This window comes from Anas acuta, chromosome 1, assembly GCF_963932015.1.
Source record: "Anas acuta chromosome 1, bAnaAcu1.1, whole genome shotgun sequence".
Taxonomy (NCBI): domain Eukaryota; kingdom Metazoa; phylum Chordata; class Aves; order Anseriformes; family Anatidae; genus Anas; species Anas acuta.
In genome coordinates, this window is record NC_088979.1 from 130,015,106 (window position 1) to 130,034,487 (window position 19,382).

The 19,382-nt window shown below is 39.4% G+C and overlaps 1 protein-coding gene across 3 annotated transcripts in view; it reads right to left on the reverse strand.

The window, feature by feature from the left end:
• LMNTD1 (lamin tail domain containing 1) overlaps positions 1 to 19,382 on the reverse strand; it is a 209,421-nt gene that overhangs the window by 141,017 nt on the left and 49,022 nt on the right. For all 3 annotated transcript variants that reach the window (XM_068655893.1, XM_068655845.1, XM_068655856.1), the window contains one exon: positions 18,768 to 18,893. In XM_068655893.1, the coding sequence (XP_068511994.1) occupies positions 18,768 to 18,878 (111 nt within the window). In that variant the 5' untranslated portion in view covers positions 18,879 to 18,893. The remainder of the gene's footprint in view (positions 1 to 18,767; positions 18,894 to 19,382) is intronic.

Consider the following 19,382-nt stretch of genomic DNA (forward strand, 5'->3'; position numbering starts at 1 on the left):
TCGCCACTGCCCCCTGAAGGCAACACAAAGACAGTCTGTATGCGAATAGAAAGTTCCAAAAACTTCTAAATAAAACATTTTGGCTTTTTAAACAATTTTTCCCTCTCAGCCTAGAAAGCTTAGGTCTTCATACTACTCACAGCCTAGGACCTAATAACAGTATTTACGGAGTAACAATGCAACAGCCCATTGCAAATAGTTAACCCTCCCATGGAAAACACCACATAAGATATCAATCATGGATTTGAATTTTAGAACTAGAAGATCATAGATCATGAAATCTCTTTGCATTTTTCAAAACTCCTGTCCTCTGAAAGAAAAACACTGGGGCATACACCCAGAAATCAGAGATCTTCCCACCTTCCCAATGGTACCTCAGAAGTGTTGTGGCAGCAAAGCTTTTGCTGCAACATAAGCAAAATTTTCTCCCTATTCCCAGCTTCATATTCAGGCTGCTCTCCTGGTACAACTGAAGTGCTGTTTCATTACCTGGTGGCTGTAGTGGACTAGAAGATCAAGAGGAGCCCACAAGAATAACCCATGCTGAGCACAGGGCCCTTGCTTGGCCATGCTGCACAACACTGGCCCCAGCGTGCCACTGCTTGCAGGGGCTGTCCAGCCCCAAAACAATGCACACACCAAATGGGAATCTCTCACCTTGCTGCTGCCCCTTCCCCAAGGGGGGTATTTGCCCCAGAAAGCTAGTGAGAACCCACCTGCACTAATTCCTCCAAACTTAAGGAAGTGTACCCCTTCCTCTACAAGGCAGTGCCAGCCAGCACCACCACTCCTCCGGGGGGCTTCAGAAACTGGTCACAGCTGGTCCAGACTTCACATGTATCTCTACTACAAGGCCAATCTTCCTGCATGTGTATGGAGCACAATACAGGATTTAGCCTAGGGTGACATTCATAAGCCAAACATCTCCATTGGTTCATCAGCTAAACTAAAACCCACTACTACTACAGAACAAACTGGAAGAATATCAGTTGCACTGGACTCCAGTGATGTTATGCTCACTCACGCACCAGAGTACAGTTCACAGTTCAGAACCAAAACTACCAGTAAGGAAAGAAGATTAAGTATTTGAATTAAATGCAAATAGTCCATGTAATACAGATAATTCAGATAATTCCTTGGCTGCTATTTGATACAATTCAGCTATATTTTCTAATGCTAATATTATTTTATTAATTTTCTTTTTCTAAAGCAATATGTTCCCATTTAACAAATTGTCAGATACTTTTCTGTCCACCATGTGAAGAAATTACATTTAAGACTTCCTTATCAGATTGGCAATATCTGAGGAGATATGATGCCCCTGGCAGTATAAAATATTCAACATTGTTAATAAAGTTCTTGATAAAAGAGCAGCAGAAAGTAGCATTTTATTAAAGTAGTACATTTAAAGCACACATAAATTATTTAATTAAAAATTAAATTGCATTTGAATCATTTGATTACTGTTTAATAACAATGCATAATTTATATCTAAAGTGACTGCTGTAAAAATCTGATTTCACTATGCCAGTAAAAAAGGTCATGAATTAGAAATTTTCTCCTTAAACCTGTCAATCTTAACACTGTCTCCTCATTCTGGAAAGCTCCTCCTTGGGATAATATATTTAAAAAAATAAAAAAAAAAAAAAAAAAAAAAAGGAATTTTGCAGCTCCAAAAGGAAGTCATAAATGGCCTTGTGACTGACCTTCTGCCATGTAGAGCTCAGCTTTGCATCCACACTGGGTGATGCTCTTCTGTGGTCTGTGACCAGCACTGGTGGATCTGCAGCTGTGATGGGCACTGGGAGAGTCCCAGCTTCGTTCTGTCAAAGAACGATGGGGAACACACCAACACCTCTGGTGTTTTGCAGCTGTCAGATAATACGCACACAGGACCACGCTGCATTTTGTGGCTGTTGGAGAGAACAGACACTTTCCAAGAACAAGCATCTTTCATGTTAAAAAGTCTTCCTTACCTGAGCTGCAGGAGCCTGAGATTTTACGTCTAGGACAGAAGCCCACCTGCCAGTCTCGTGCAGGGTGGGAGTTAGATGTCCCAAGCAGAAGAGGACATTGATGTCTGCACTGATACATCATCACAAATAATCTTAGCTTAATTGCTCCAAATTTCAACAAGGAGCAAGAGAGCCCTGGGTAGCCAGAAAGAACCCGAAAAATAAAAATGCACTATAAGAATGACATCCTTTCTTTTAAAGTAAACCACGCTCATCTGAGAGTGACATATGAGAGATTAACCTATACTGAAATTACTCCTTATTTTCTTCATCATGTGACAAATAGAAGAGACCTGGGGCTCAAACAAGGAAAGAAATTCCTCGCTTGGCATTTATTTCACAGAGGCTGTAAACTGTGAGTTGCTTTACAAAAGCCACCATAAGATTTCTGTTACAAATTTTCAAAGTACCATTTTTATTAATAGAGAATATTTAAAACCAAAGCAAAGAACTGCATGAAAAATTATTCATAAAATTTCATATAAAGCCTTGAAATATTAACAACTCAAAACAGAAAAAGCAACTGTTTTTGTTCTTTCTCCCCCTACCTTACAAAATTATTTTCCTCCATTGCCAAAAAAAAATGTAGTGGAGAAAAACTTGAGAAAATAGTAAACTTAGATGTGTGGAAGGAAGAAGAAACTGAATTTTTGAATGGTCGATCTGCCTGCTAATGAAAAGGAATATAAAAGAAATCTGAAAGTACTTTCACTGGGCTGGGGGCGTGGGGGGTGGGGTGGAGGAAGACAATGATTTAATCCTAGAATACAGGCTATTTGGGGGTAAATTAGACTGTTTCCTTCCTGACAAATATCAGCATCTTAATCTTGCTGCTCTCCAGTTTAAACCATAGTAATCTGTTTGAGGCATGCTGCTCTAGAATATACCTTCATGGCTTTTCTTTCTCCCCTCTCCAAAGGAAACAACAACTCCAAGTCACATAATGCAGAAACAGCCATGCCTCCAGGCACTCTGCAGTAAGTAAGCATTGTTAAATATTAGCCAGCCAGGGTTACATAAAACTTCATTCTTTCCCACCCCCAACCAAACCATATGTAATTCTGTAACTGGAAGTACAACTTCTCCTTCAGATTAACTAAAAGCATTGATCTATAATCAGACCAGCTGTCTCACAATTTAATCTGTCCAAAAAAAGTCAGTGTATAAACCTGTGGGGAAAAAGCTGTCCCACAAAATAAAAACACATGCAAAGAGCATTACTCAGCAGACTGCCAAGCAACAGCACATGCTTGGGAAGGATTTTAGTTTAATCCACTTCTCATAAATATGCAGGCAATGAAAGCATTGTAAACTCAAAGTATGGTGTTTCAAGTGAACCTTTGAGCGAAGGAGCTTCTGACCACTGAGGCTATTTGAAGACCAAGGCCATTCACTCTGGTTAGCTTTTGGAGTTAGCTGGTCCAGCAAATCCCATGTGTTTTACAGTCACATCTTTCATAGAAGCTCAGAAACGCTAAATGGGGATATTGACTATATATTACAGATCCTGTTTTTCCCCTGCATGGAAGACAATGCCTTGCTTTCAGTACATGTGGGCTGATTTTTGCCAATAAGGACCCAAGCTCTTTCTGCTGTGTTTTCTTTACATTCTTTACTTGAAGTGTTTTTGGTTTGTTTTTAAATAAAGCACCACATTGCATTGCTCCCTGATTTTAATTCTACTGTTTAAGTATCAGATAATCTCATAAAACCATACTATCTATAAGAGGATTCTCTTCTTCCTTAGTTTTTCATGCTCAAAAAGTGCAGTTTTCAAAGCAACCAATTAAAATAAATAAATAAATAAATAAATAAATACTATGAATGCCCTTTCAGAACAACTTAAGTTGCTTTTAGTTTAGCTTAAGACAGCGAGGGGGGGAAACTATTTTTTAAGCTGGAAATCAAGGAGTTACAAAACTGAAAGTAGATACCATAGCAGAATAGCAGACATTGTTCTGCTTGTTTAGAGCTGGGAGAAAGAGTTGCCAAGACATGACATTTACATTACAAAGCAAACTAAAAGATTACTGAGAATGCAATAAGCAAAGGCAGGCGTAGATGCATAGGAGCCACATGAAGAATCAGGTAGAACAGTGATAAGCTACTATTTTGATATTTTTGTTATTTCCTCAGGCAAGCACAAACCAAGCAGCACGATGAAGGAGTTCTTTGAAGGTCCACTAAGAATGGGCTATGTAGAAGAATATTGTACCCACTTGAATTTCTGCAAATTAGTCCTGGTAATCAAAGGTAATTGCAAGAGGTCGAAACACGACTAGATCTGGCTTTATAAAGACTTTTAAAAGTCTTAGTTATGACCACCGCTCAGCTCATTTGTTATTATATCCTAATTCAAAAACAAAATAAAAGTTTGCAGCAGCTGGAAAGTTTTTCTTGGTTGCAATACAGAACTGTGGCCAAGTCAAGCACTTTTAAGTTTGGTATGTGGTTCACAAACTTTCTTTGACCTTCAGTTTACTGAAATGCAATTTAGAGAAACTGATACCCAACAGGTATCAGAGCTTTGGCTGAGGTTTATACTAATGAGATACAAACAAATCTTATTTTGCATTACATGGTTACAGATGTTAGTAGCAAGCATTAAGTTATCCTTCTCTAATTAAGCAATTATTTTAATTGTGGTATAAATGTCAATTCTTGGTGTTCATTAATATTTACTCATAAATAAGCATCATTAATGAAAAACAGGATTCAGTGGGGGCACAGAAGTCATTAAAAGCATTTTCTAAATATAGGCACAACAGTCACTTAAGCAGCCAAATTCTTGCATTAGTTTCATCAGCATGATCCAGTACAGACCTGAAAGCCAAGTAGAGAATCTATGAAAACCACAGGACAGGAATGAGAAAGCTTCAACATAAGGGGAAAAGCAACACAGCTACCTTTGAAGTGTTCAGCTCTTTCGTATTTCATTGAATTTCAGTAGTGTGTCAGGGAGGAGAACATATGTGCAATGCAATCTTAAAAGCCACATACTCAAGGAAGCCATACTATCACAATACACACACATATATAATGCACACACAAACAAGCAGAATATCACTTCATTTTTTGTTCCTCTCAAAGCCAAAGAACGATACATAAAATCCACAGAAAGTGACCAGACATACAACCATACAGGGGAGGCTCTTCTCCACTAGCATTTCCAGTATCATTGGACTTGGAACCAGGTCAGCTACCTGGTAGTTCAGGTTCATTACAGTGGAGCGAGTAGTTTAACTGGCAATGACTGTTAGTAACGGGAGCTACAGAAGCCTAGGAGAGTGGTATTTCACCATCATTCTCTCCTACCCATCCTCAACTGCAGCAGACAGGTTTTTTCCCTTCAACATGAGGTTTCTGCTATGGCAGGGTTGCATTAATGTAAGTCCAGAAGGATTTCAAAAGCCTGTGCATCAAGTCTTAATAGAAACAGAATAGTTCCACATGTGTGATCACAAACAGCCTTGTCTCAAAGAGCTGGCACATATCTGAAGTGGAATAATCAATCCCCACATAACTTTTACTCATTCATCCAATGAATAAAGAACCATCTTAACTGAAGTTGCACTGATACATGCAGTGGTGTAGTCAGACTCTTGTTTCAGGGAAGCTGAGGAGATCACATTCATCGCAGTTGTGTTCAGGAGTCCATTCATGGCTCATTATTCTCCAGGTAATGTCCAGGTAATAGTACTAGGAGACAGATGTTTGACTGACTTGCTTTAAATTATTATTTATATCTGATAATTTTAGATCTTATTTGTTCATCTGATTAATTTTTACTAACAACTTTTTAATTAAATATTCTTCCTTTAGCTTCCAGCAGATCTCCTCTCTTCTCCCAGCATGCAACATCCCAGGTGATAAAATGGGTGTACATTTAACAGCAAGGTGCCAACACACTAGACTGAAAAGGAAGACGAGTCTCCTTTGATTCATGCCTTCTACACCTGGCCCAATGTGCCAGATAGAGTTGGTGAGGATAAAGATCAAGCAAAGCCATTGCACAGGGTAGATATGGCTTACAGAGGGGGCAAACAGCTCCACAAGTGTACTGGGCACAGGCCCACCTTTGACGGAGCACAATGCAAGAGCCAACAGCATAGGTCCACTTCAATACCTTCCCAAAAGGTCAGGGTTTTGCAGATAAGCACAGTTTTCTGTTATGCTCTCCTAGCAAGACTCAGTATGAACACTACAGAAACAGGGACAGAGATCTAGAAGCAGAACTAGAAGCAGCAGGTAAAAAAACAAAAACTCATGACTTCAGAGCCCCTGAGCTGCTCTGTGCTCAACAGACACCTCCATCGTGCTATACAAACACAAAACTATGCAGAAAGTAGTGTGGCTATTAATAACAGCAGTCCTGTAGTAGCAACAAAATATCACTGGCATTAGCATAACAAATCACAGCAAAAAAAGCAAGCTCATTTTCCTATCAGACTGGTGCTGCTATTTTGGATAACATCTGACAATAGCAGTTTCAGAAAACAACAGGGGATGACCACTTTTGGTGTAATGTTGACTTACTTCCTCAGCCTAGCATCTGGCCACAGCAAAAGAAGTCAGCAAGTTCAGGCATGCAATCTGCTTTGTTACCAATGCTTTTTGTGCATATTATCCAGTCAGACCAACTTAATGAGCTCTACAGGCTCAAAGAGAAACCTTCCAAAACAGCCATTAAGTTTTTTGCACTCTCCTTGGCAGCTGTGCAATAACTTTCATCTTCCTTTGAGCCAAGGTGTCAATCACCTCATTGACCTCATTGACTAGATAACTTGATAGTTACCACCTCCTCTGTCTAGGAGCTTCCTAACCCTCAATTAAGGACATACCTGTAATACTAAACATGCATCCAGGTGTCAACTTGTCTGTAGGAAAAAGCCAGAGCGTTTGCATTAGTAGTTCAGTTGGTATCTAACCAAACTTCAAGCAACATCTAACACTATTTTCCTGTTATGAAGCACTTCTTATCTGTATGTGCCAAAGGGCACAAAAAGGAGACTCTTCCTTCCCATTTAATGAACTCCCAGAACCAGTTGCTGAGCCACAGTGAGGCACAGGCCAGTAGAACTGATATTTTACCTCAGATATTCCACTCCTCTTCCAACAGCTGGCCATCACTGTCCTCTTCCCCTCTCACTTCGAAAAAGTAGGCTCAGACATGTATTTATTGGTATTGATAGAGGCTCTGCCACATGAAAAAAAAAAAAGAGGTACTTTCTTGGTGGCTCTGTATTTTACCAAAATATGTCTCTTTTTAACCTCTGATCTAAAGATGCTCAGGAAAGTCAGGAAAAAAAAGCTCACATAAGAGCTGCCTCCTAATTCATCCTTAACTGTTGAGGCACATGACAGACTTGCAGTCTGTAAAGGAAACTGTGCTGAGGAAGTGGGGCTTTTGTCCACGGAAGGGGAAAACTACTCTGAATTTTAATTACAGGTTCAGCATCTGCTTTATGGGACAGGAAGAGTTTTTGTTGTTGTTGTTTTGTTTTGAGTGTTACTATTATCCCTGGAGGTATTCAAAAGACATGCAGATGTAGTGCTTAGGAACATGATTTAGAGGTAGAGTTGACAGTCTTAGGTTAATAGTTGGACTTGATCTTAGGGGTCTTTTCCACCCTAAGTGATTCTATGACTCTACCCTCAAGTAGATGAAGCTTTTATCACTTGCTCCTATAACATTGGCTTTTGTATTCCCTTTAGGGGCCTTTAAAACAGGCAAACCAATTTAGATATATTAAACTATAGAAGTAGAAAGAGCAAAAGTAAACCAAACATATGAAGGACAACTTCCAAAACTCCCTGCTGCTGGAACTATAGATTCTTTCTGTAGGATGAGAAATCTGCCTGCATGTTTTCCTGCAGTGGTTATGCCAGTTCTCTAGCTTACAGGAGTCAGTACAGTGTATAAAAGGGAATACTGAAATAAAGCCAAAAATGCCCCAGTCTATTGGTACCCTAGTTTTTGTTTGCAGGCAAAACAACTTGCAGGCAGTGCTAGAAGGCAGCAGGCTTGGACTGACATAGCACTCCCATACTGCTTATCAGGATACTGAATATTAGTAACATGCTCATTGCATCACTCCAGGGTTGTGAGCAGTTTAGGAGCAATGGGATGCCCCAGCACAATATTCCTTGGATTTAAAGCACCTCCAGGAATCTAGTTCTGTGCTATGTGAACAGACTTCTATTGCTTCCTCTAGCATTTAAGTGCTGAAACAATCTTTAGCAAATGTCTGTTTTCTGACTCCATAAGTAGTAGGAAGAAAGAAAAAGGTTAGACTTTCCTGGGGAAAAAGGTCATGTCTCAACAAATTTTATCCCTTAATAGCATGCCTGGTACCCTCAGGGAAATGTCTAATTTTTCCTTGATAATTTCATTCTTTTGCCTGACTAACATTGCTGAGCATTTATGCCATAGTTTTAGTTAGCTACTTCAGAAAATAGTTACTCCCTTAGTTTGCTATGAACTAATGCAGAGAGTAATCCAACTATAAACAGACACCTAACGTGTAAGATTTACCATTGAAATTACCTTTGCATGAAGTACTGTAGGTAGTATAGATACAGCGATATGCTATAACATATGATGCATCTCAGCGTGGGGAAAGGTACAGGTGATATTAGCTAACAAAACCCATCATGTTTCTCCACAAAGACTATTTTTCTCGAAGTGTCATAACCAGTCCATTTCATTTATTGGGCCTCATGCTCCATAATTTATCTGCTCCCTTACACATCACCATCTGCATTCATCTGCTCTACTAACCCTAGTTCTCACGTGGCTTTCTGCAGCCAGAGACAAGAAAGAGATGCTTACTCATTAGCTGAATACCACTGGCTAGTGCACCCTTCTGCTCTTTCTTTCTAGAACAGAAGAATTTGGGCATATTACACTCCATCTGCTGGGATATGCAAAGTCTTACCTCAATAAAAAGCCCAGTACTCACTATAACATGATAAGCATTTGCCTGATTCCACAAGCAGCCACTCAACTATGTGTTCTGGTTCAATGCAACACCATAGGTTGTGTTAAACAGTAAGATGACTCAAGCAGCTGGGTGAACTCTATGAATAAGTGTCTACAGGACATCACCTGAGATCATGGGCAAAGTATATTTAGTATTTCACAGGCACTATGTCATGGAAATGTCTTTAACATTAGGAAAAGATTTGTTTAGAAACTTAGACACCATTAAGTTCAGAACTACCAAGGGAAGATAATACTTTAATTTTACCACAATGAGGCTCACATAGCCAGTTATCACAAAGGATTAATTTAAAAGAAAGACACATAAACCACAAGATAGTTGGTTCATTTTTACCTAGTGTTCATTTTTAGTTATAGGACAGCCTAAAGACTAACCATGTAATCCATTCCTCAGTGTTATAGGTGGAATAGTCATATGGTTCTGCCTCTCCAGCAGTGTGGACTGGATGCCACCTTGAACACCTCTTTGCTACACACACTTTGCATGCACATTTCATTGCTGTGGCTAACAGAGCTATAAATACAATGAGCATATAAAGGATAAGGTGCATGCCTGCTGAACTTTTGTGCATTTCTCTGCCAAGAGAAGGACAGCAGGCTGGACACGGCTATCACATGGCTTGCATCTGCAGAAATACAACTATGCTTGATCTTTAGGAAAGCTCGCCAGGCTGAACAGATCCTGCCCAGCTCCCATTTGGCCTGTAAGAGATTAAGTAGTCCATCTAAAGCCAGAGCCAGGGCTGCAACCAGCATCTGCATCAACCAGCTCCCCAGTACCTAAGCTCATACTTCAAGAAGTTATCCTTGCAATTGAAAGATTTTACATTTATACTGAACATATCCTTGACTATAACTATATCCATAACCGTAAACATTTTCTAATAGGGAAATTTTATTTTCATCCATCTGGCTGATTTGGCTTTTTTTCAATTCAGCACCCTCCTGTCTTCAGCCCTTTTGCCCTGAAAGCCCACTCTATCTGTGCATAGAAAAATGTATACATTAGAAGTAGTTTAAATGTCAGTGCTTATCTTTTGCAAGGACTTTCAGGCAAGTCTATGATTAAAACTGGATATTCAAGCAGAATATATATGTCCTCAGGCTCCTTAAGTCATGATCCATATTTATAATGTAAGACTAAGGCCTCTGTTGAATAATTATATCTTTTGCCTGACTCTTCTCCCCCACACCCATACATATACACATCCTTTAAAGTGAGCAGTTCACCCCAAAGACAGAACAGCTTCTGTAAGTATATGCATGTTGGAGAGAATTTAGTTCTGTAATTATCATGCAAGTCTTGCAGTAGCCAATTTAGCTCAGACTGAGACACATTCCTTACACAGTAAGGAAAAAAAAAAGGGGGGGGGGGGGGGGGGGGGGGAAGCATGTTCCAGGTGGGCTAGAGCACTCAGGAGTTAAAGCCAAGCCCTACGGAAAGGAATTTGGTAGCCAGCTTCATTCTGAATCCAGGTGAATGCTTTCCTTCCAAAATGTCATCTCTGATTGAAAAAGTGAGGTCCTACTTTGTCTGCACTTCAGAGAAAGTGCTTCTTCATGAATGAAAGCTACTTTTAAATATTTGGAAGCTACTGAATTCAAAAGTCATACTAAAATACAACAGGATCTCAAGCATTACTTTTCAACTAACCTCATCTACTCTCAATGAATCTCATCTTTCTCAGTAGTAATCAGTGCCACTGGGTGCCAAAGTCACACTGCAAAAATCAATTTACCTTTCAAGTCATACTTCTGATTAGAAGTAACATTGACCAGGATCCTACAAGCTTAAACCTGTAGTTCTTCATGCACCCTGCTCAGAGATACAGATTTCTTTACAGAAGAACCAGTATCACTATGAAGGATTTCACGCAATGAAAAAAAGGATAGATAAGCACTGCATTCCTTACATCTGGTTGGCAAGTGCAAGTTTCATGCACACATACATGCATGTACACACTTCCAGTTCATCGGAAAGTTTTTTAAGTTAAAAGTTCTCCGCCTTTAGTAATCCTGTCCTGGAAGTAGGAATGCTGTCAGCTACAGCAAAATAATATGCTGTGAATAAAAATATTTCTTGACAGAACCTTGTGTTTTGCCAAAAATCTTTATTAAAAAATTCCTAGCAGCTCTCATCACTCTTTTCACCTTTCCTAAAGTTTGCCTTACAATATGCAAAGTGAAAAGAAAGCACTGTGAGCCTGCATATTCTCTCATGCTCTCCGGTTACCCAAGAGTGACTGACTTCTGCAGCAAGTTGGTCACTGTAGACCTGGTCTCAGAAAACCAAATGGTCAACACAACATTTGTGGCTGAGATGCCTCTGAAAAGATTTTAAAATCCAAATCCCTTTGGCAGGCAGAAATATAAATCAGTGTCACTGATCCACTCAAAAAGTCACAGCTGCAACAATAGCTGCGGATGTCAGAGCCAGAAAGGACCATCCATGGAACAGTCATTCATCTGAGAATTAAGCCCTCCAGTACCAAGCAGGTCACTGAGACACTGCTTAGAGAGTGGAAACATAGGAAATGCATGTGGTATTGTGTTGAAAGAAGGGGACAGCATCATGGAAGAAGCTACTGTCTTCTCACTTTACTCCTATGATTGCTTAAAAAGACATGTGAAGACTCTTGGCTTCTCCCTATTTTCTGACTTGTATCAAAGTGATTTGTCTTTTCATGTTTTTAGCATTCACCTCCCACGTTACTTATCGTTGTAACGGGCTAGCCTGGAATTTTACTGTACATCCTGATCAAAGGGCAGGATGTAACCAAGCTACCACTAAGCTGTTCTCCCATCTTTCCTGTCAATAGAAAGAATAACAAAGGTGCTCCTCAGTCCTAACCGGCAACAAGTTACCTCAGCTCAGTGCTGTAGCAGATAAAGGAAGTCAAGGCTACATCTACAGCCTGTACCAGGAGAAAGGGGAGTTAAAGAAAAAGTATTCCTGTGACTTGCAGTCTGATTTCTCCATGCAAGAGCTTGTTAATTCAAGGAAGCTCTGATTTTTCTATCCAAGTATTTGTCTGCCAATAGGGCTTACAAGCCACAGAGAGGGTGTGCTGTTGTTTTTTCACTGAGTAAATTTTCAATGAGTCAAGTCAGGCCCCTAGAATATTTAGTTCCTCACCAGACGGATCTATATATAGATAAGATGGATGCATTGTCTTCCACTGAGATCCAAACAATAGTGTGAGGTCTACCCTGCACCACATAGCACTCTGCAGTATTTCACTGTATGTATTTTGTATTTCCACCACTCACTGTGATTGCAGACAGGAATTCATTTTTCTAACAACAACTTATACAAATATAATTTTAGTAATGAGTAGACACTTCTAACTGAGATGCGGTACAAATAAGAATTTAGGCTAGATTCCTGGAATATTCTAATACATTCCGCTACTGGAAAAAAAATCCTCAACAAAATGCAGTCACTGCATTTCTGTGACATGCATCTTCTTTAGTTCTAAAGATGATTGTGTTTGTCATCTCATGACACATAGGACGAGCTATGCATTTCACTTGCTCTGCCTCCTTAATTTTACGTTGCAGGTTTCCTCCCTGCTGCATGTGTCTAGTTCTTAAAGACTAGGTTTAAATGATGCTCTATCTGGTGTGGCAGGAACAGAATACAATCCAGCTAAGATAAAGGAGAGCATCTGCATCAGAGTTGTTTCTGGTTTGTCATTATGAATATATAATACCACAGTCCTGGAAAGTAAGAAAGCAGTAGTTCATAAGTGTTTCAAAGGACAGAAAAATCTTAAGATTAATTTTAACACGAAGAAGGTGATATATTTACAACATACTAGTATTAATTTTTTGAGAGTTTAGGATTCACAGAAGTCAGACAACACAGGGTAGAAGTTCACCTTGCCAAGCCAAGAAGCTCAAACTGGTGACAGCTCTATTAGTGTACTAAATTGAACACAACATTTGCAAATCACCTCTTATTTAATTGCATCTAAGCTAACATCACAAAGAAACACTTGCCAGAACTGCAGTCTCATTGCCAGATGGCTGGTCTATACATTACACCAAGTCTCACTGCTCGCAAACCAACCTCATGTTGACTTAACCAGTCAGGAGCAGCTTGACTGACTGAGGTCTCCAGGTATGTCCTCAAAGCAGAAAGGGATTTATTCAGCCATTCAGTTCTCTCCCTTGAGAAAACCTCGAGTTCCCTTAGAAAGTAGCTTCTTAAGGAGTGTTACTGCTTTTGTTATCTACTGCCTTGAACCCCATTAATGCCAAGGACCAGGCCTTGCTCCTGCAGCCTCCTCCTTGTACTATCAGGTCTATTCACCTGAAGTGCAACCCTGGGGGCTGAATGTGCCATAGGCAGAGCCTCTCAGGGGCTGGGAAGAATTGCAGAACCAGTCTGTTGCCTCACAAAACAGGCATATGCTTTACAAGAACATACAAATACATACCCAGAAACATATGCTACAGAAGAACAGTAGAAGGAAAGCTTGCAAAGATAATGCACGTCATTACTGAATATTCATATGTATGTAAGGAGCTACTGTTTGATAAAGCTGTGTCAGAGCACGAAATGTTTGTGGCTGTTTTACCTCCCACTAAATTTAGCCCTAACTGAGGAACACGGAGACACGTTCATCTCTTCACACACCTACACCAGGCGTAATAGATAACATTAAAACTGCAGTGAAAAAAAATCCACCAAGCTTCACTATCTCAAAAGAAAGTTTATGATGGTCTTAGGGGCTCTTCAGCTTCAGACCTCAAAACATAAGTTTAAATGCAAATAAGTCTTTAAATACCTCAAATACACACGTTTTCAACAGCAGTACCTATACTAGATTAGCCTTTAGTAAAGGTAAAATAGCTCAATCACAACAGAAACAAAGCTCCACTCCAAAACCAACTTGGATTTAAACCTTTAAAAAGAGGGAAGGGAGTTGAACTCACTTGACCCAAATTGTCCATCCTGCTCTGGCTGAGCACAGAAACAGAATACTCTGAGAAAGACTGTATGTGTTTCCTGGACTTCAGCAAGACAAAATCTTACAAGGAGTCTTACTGAAGTTTCATGCTCATTCCCTAAATGAGGGAAAGGAACTTCAGAAAAGTCTTCATCTACAACATGCTGGTGATTATTTCAATACTTAAACCTATGCAGACTGTATGCAGCTTTAGAAAATCTTACGCTTTTGCCAGGATTGTATAAAGTTCTTACCATATCAATTTTTCCAGAGGCACCACTTTGAGGAAGGGACAAATCCAGCTGAAGACTTAAAGGGTTCTCTTGCCATAAGTCAATGTGTATGCAGTAACTGATTTTCTGTGATGTCTACACAATGTTTTCAGCAGAAAACTGTCCCAAGTGATGTAGCATACTGTGACATCACATTCACTGACATCAGAACACACCAACACCTTTGCCAATACAAGTTATTTTGCCATGCACTGCACAGTGTCCTAACCTAGTACAGTCTTTCACCTGCATGAGAATATTCTTCAAAGCTCAAAGTAATTTAACTTCTGATGTGTGGACTTAAAGTGTACTTCCCTTTGATTTAACACATTGCTAGGTTGTTTGGGTAATGCTGCTTTAAATACTTCCTTAAAGTGAAATATATTTAACTGAGTCAGTAAATTTAATAAAATAAACTCACATATATTTTAGTCATCTTTTACTTTTCAATTTAAAACATTTTAAAATACTCTGAACCACAGTGTTAGACTATACACTGACTTACATGTTAAGATGCAATCAAAAGAATAATAATATTTAACCTTTGAGAGTACCTGTACAAATCCTACATTCATCTTTTATGAGTTAATTCTTCACAACACTATTTCACTAAAGCCCCTCTATCAGAAAACTTCTTAAGAGTTTATCAAACTTGCTACAACTCTAATTTATTTTGCTTCAGACATTATCATCTGAGTCAGCACCCCTGAAGCTCTTCTCCACACAAACTGTGGAGACCTTCTTACAGCTGTTTGCAAACACTCATGTTTCAGCATTCATAAACATACACCAGGGAGCTGTTCCTTGTGGTTATAAACCAGAACTCATTAATCCCCATAGGGGCAGGATCAAGGCCAAGATGGATTTCTCAGTACCTGACTCCTCACCTTGCTGCTTATTTCCCAGGAAAGAGAGATTTGCAGACTTGCACGGCAAGAACAGGGTTCTCCAATTTCTCTGAAGAGGTAAAAGGAAGGTTGCCACTCTCTTACAATAAACCTTCAGTTGGAAGAGATGTTTTTGTTAATACCACATTTACTGTGGAATTTCTTATAAGGGCTAAAGTTTGAGATCTTTGACAAGGAGGTCTTATTTTCCTTCTGCATACAACTGCTTCTGCATCTATTCTATGTAGGCATTGCACAGCCTGGCAAAAGACTTGTTCCACAGTAGTGCAAACATTGCTTAAGACAGCTGCACCTAAGCCACAGACTTATCGTCACAGGCTATGGCAAGATAAAAAGGTTCTGTGTCTGGTACATTGCATTTCAGCAACCAAAGCTGGAAAGGAAGGACAGTTTACATACTTCAGTGTGAGCAACATATACAGGCAGCTTCAGCACAGGGGAATAGCTCTCCCTCTTGCCTCAGGCTGCCTGTGCAGGTCTGGGTTCTGTGACACAGAGGCTAGGGACAGACCTCACAGAAGAGGTGAGGAGTACATCAGTACACAGCAAGCAAAAGATTGTCCTTCTGCATCAAGCATTGACCAGGTCCCAAATTGAGTACCGTTCAACCTACAGGAGAAATGTGTGGGAGAAGGGATTCTGTAGCAGAGAATGAGCAAAGCTATCTTAAAACCTTAAAACGTACTATGAACATTAATTTGCAAGTGCTCCTGACAGTGGTTCCTTTAATAGTTGATTCCTTTAAAGCAGGCACTACAGAGAAAACTAGTAGAAGTTACTACTTTTCCTTCATGTTTTTTCCAATAGCCTCTGCATCAACCTTTGATAAGCAAATCAATTTTTTCAAAAACTACTATGTTGCCTCAGCAGAGCAGCCCAGATATCTGTCTTCCATTGCTTGCAATTGCCACCAGAAACTCAGGAAGGACACAAATGCCTCAGCAGCGTCCTGGAGGGAGCTCAGCTTGTTCTCCTGCACTCTGGTCTCCCCTGCCTGGAACATCTAAATATTTTATCAGCAAAAGCCAAACATAATATAAGAAGTCTCACTTCTTGGCTGTGCAACAAGCATAGAACAGTAGACTTGATGGACATCTGGACACAGCTTCTAACAAACCATGAGCACAAGCTGGAGGTGCAGTTGCTGACAATGCTGCATGACCATACTTGGAAACAAATAGATTACAAAACAATTCATTTAGCAAACTTCATATTTAGGCCCAGAATATCACTTTTTTTCAAAGCAGTGCTAGAAATACTTAAAATATTTCAAGAGAGAGTTTTTATTTATTAACAAATAGTTGCAAAATGTTTGGCAAAAGGACTTCTGGAATCTTCTCATTTATAGGATTACATTGTTAAAGTTTTCCAGATGTAGCTTGGTTTAAAATAGACACATTTAAAGAATACCTTTTTGTTGTTGTTGTTGTTTCTACTTAACCTACAGAAATCCAGTGTGTGCAGCATGGCAATATTCATCTTGGATTCAATACCTTGAGTATAACTTTACAAATAGCAAAGGGAGAAAGCTTCAGTACAATAAAATCAAAAGCTTCCAGTTGCATTATTACTTCTAAAGAGACAAACAGCACTTCACTTGTTTCACAGACACTAATGTAATTTCAGTATGTCTTTGATCTTGTCCAGACCAAGATAAAAGGCATCTTTAAAGTATTTTAATCCACTGTTAAGCAAAAAGGCATTTTTGTGCAACCTAGCTTTAAGTATCCAAGATAGCTGGCTAAGTAGGAGGAAAAGATCCTTCACTACCACCTCTGGAAGCTATCCTTACTGGGCTCAGAAGACAAAATATTTGTCTCCTCACTTAACTTGAACCCCCTCACTCCAACCCAGTCATAAAAGTATCCTGTGCAGTTAGGAGGGAAGTCCATTCAGAGAATGATTCCTCTTGTATTATGGATAGTACCCTTGAAATGATTTGCCATATCTACCCTTCAAATGACTAGTGAGGGGACAGAGCTCTAGGCAGCTTAAAGTAGGAGAGATTAATCCCACTGCATTGATTACACAGCAAGGATGAACAACCACCTAAAAAAAATACTTGGTTCTTAACTTTTTGGCAAGCAAATTCAATTCAGAATTAAGCACCAGCCTTCAGTTAGATGCCTGACCAAAGTTGACTCCCCTCTAGCAGTTAACACTTGGCCAACAGGCATTTCAGGAGTTAGGCATTATGCCATGCCTTAGACAAGAAAACACAAGAGAAAAAGTAGCAGTAGTAGTAGCAGAGTCCAGTGTTCCAGTTCCTGGTAGAAGAATGCAGCTTTGAAAGAGCTATGGCGTAACCAAGTTCAGCTGTACTTCATCATGTGCAGTCAGATTTCCTAGTGGCACCTACACCTTCCATCACAACATGCAAGCATAACTTCTGAAAAGCCTTGAGAATACAGCCATTTGTTTTTGGAGTTAACAGGCATTTGACTCAAGCCAAACAAGCTGCAGGAGTTTCAAGAGTCTAGATCACCAAGCAGATGAAGAACAGCCTTCATCTATTCCACTATACACAAAAAAATAAAAGCACTGTCCAGAGACAAAGCAAAACAGAATCCGAAATCTCTTGCTCTGTGTCCTCACCCAGAAAAATCTGGGCACCTGCATTTTAAGCAAATAGCATAGAACAGCTCATCCCAAAAGGCCCAACAGCAGTTTGGCACACTCTTGGGAATGGGAGTTAATATTCCTCCACCAAGAGGTAAGGTGACTTCATCCAAACATGCTAGGTGAATGCTGCAGATCTCTTGGATAAAAGAGGGAATGACACTGCTTCCTCCTCTACTCCCCATTTCATAAGCCTAACCTTAGAGCTGTATTTCTTTTCCAGGATGACATTTCATCCTTATTACTATTCTATTGTTAAAGGAATTCATTCTGAAAATACTCTACCCATGCAGTAACCTGACTGAGAACAGTCACATCTTCTGGAGATGGAAGAGGAAGAACTGCTGTCCCTTAATGCAACATAATCAGATCATTTTGTAGTTCATATTTATGTCAAGAGATAAGAAAAGTTATTCTCACCCAAAAGCACTTACTGAAAATTTAGCTACACATAGGCTTATGTGGTACCAAACAAATGTAATACAAAGTTCCTATGTCAAATCTGCCAGAATGCAGTTTATCACAATAGTCATAAATAGCAGAAGCTATCTTATTGCCTACAGCAAAAGCCTTTCCTCTCTTCCAGCCATGAAAACATCAAGTGCCTCCCCCTATTTTAAACTGTGTAAAAATCTCTCTCCTCAAGGATGAAGCCATATCAGGCTTCAACATCTTTTACGAGGGTTTAGGAGGGAAAAACCCACTCCACATTACATTTCCAACTTTCCTCTGAATTATTCTAGGTATAGCACTACATGACAGTTATGGCAATATTGCATTTGGAAGCTTTCCAGAAATATGTACGAATACCAGGCTCTTTTCATAATGCATTCAAGTAAATAACATTATGTTAGTCACACAATGAATTATGTTCTGAAGCATGCAGAAGAAAACATGCCCATACAACACCTCAACTGTATAAAATCAAACGGTGCTTTAACCTGCTTCCAAGCCTCAAAAATTCAGACAGCCTATTATTCTTATATTGATCTCACCATTTTCCGCACTGCCATAAACGCAGCTGTGAGACTAGTAATTTGCTGATTCAGGCACTGGTTCTCCCATTGTACTTGTTCCAGCATGACTTGGTCAGCATGTAATCTCATTTGTAGCTTCTGAAACTGCAATAAATAACAAACATATATACATATGTGAGGGACTTGTCAAGCAATGTAAGCTGTATAATTATCAAAGTGGAAATAAAACACCATCATTGATTATATGATGAACTACACCTCAGCTGGCAAATTCCAAACACACAGCATGATGGGAGAGAAGTAGCAGTTCCAAATTTCTCTGTATTAGCAATGACTGTGGGAGACAAAATACTCATTAAGAACAAGCCTGGGAAGCATTTAGGGAGTAATACATGAGCATGCATATTTGTTTGGATTTACCTTAACACTGTAGAGCATTTAACCAGAAATGCGTTCTTCCACCAATTTGATTCTCCTAAAAGATCTTTTAACCACACAGCATTAATACTATTCCATTTATAATAAGTAAGGCTTTTACCCATGTAACATTTATTTTCATTTCATTTCTTTCAATGTTTTCCCATAAACACAAGATTTAAACTGATTAGTGAGCTGTACAATTAGTAAAGCAAC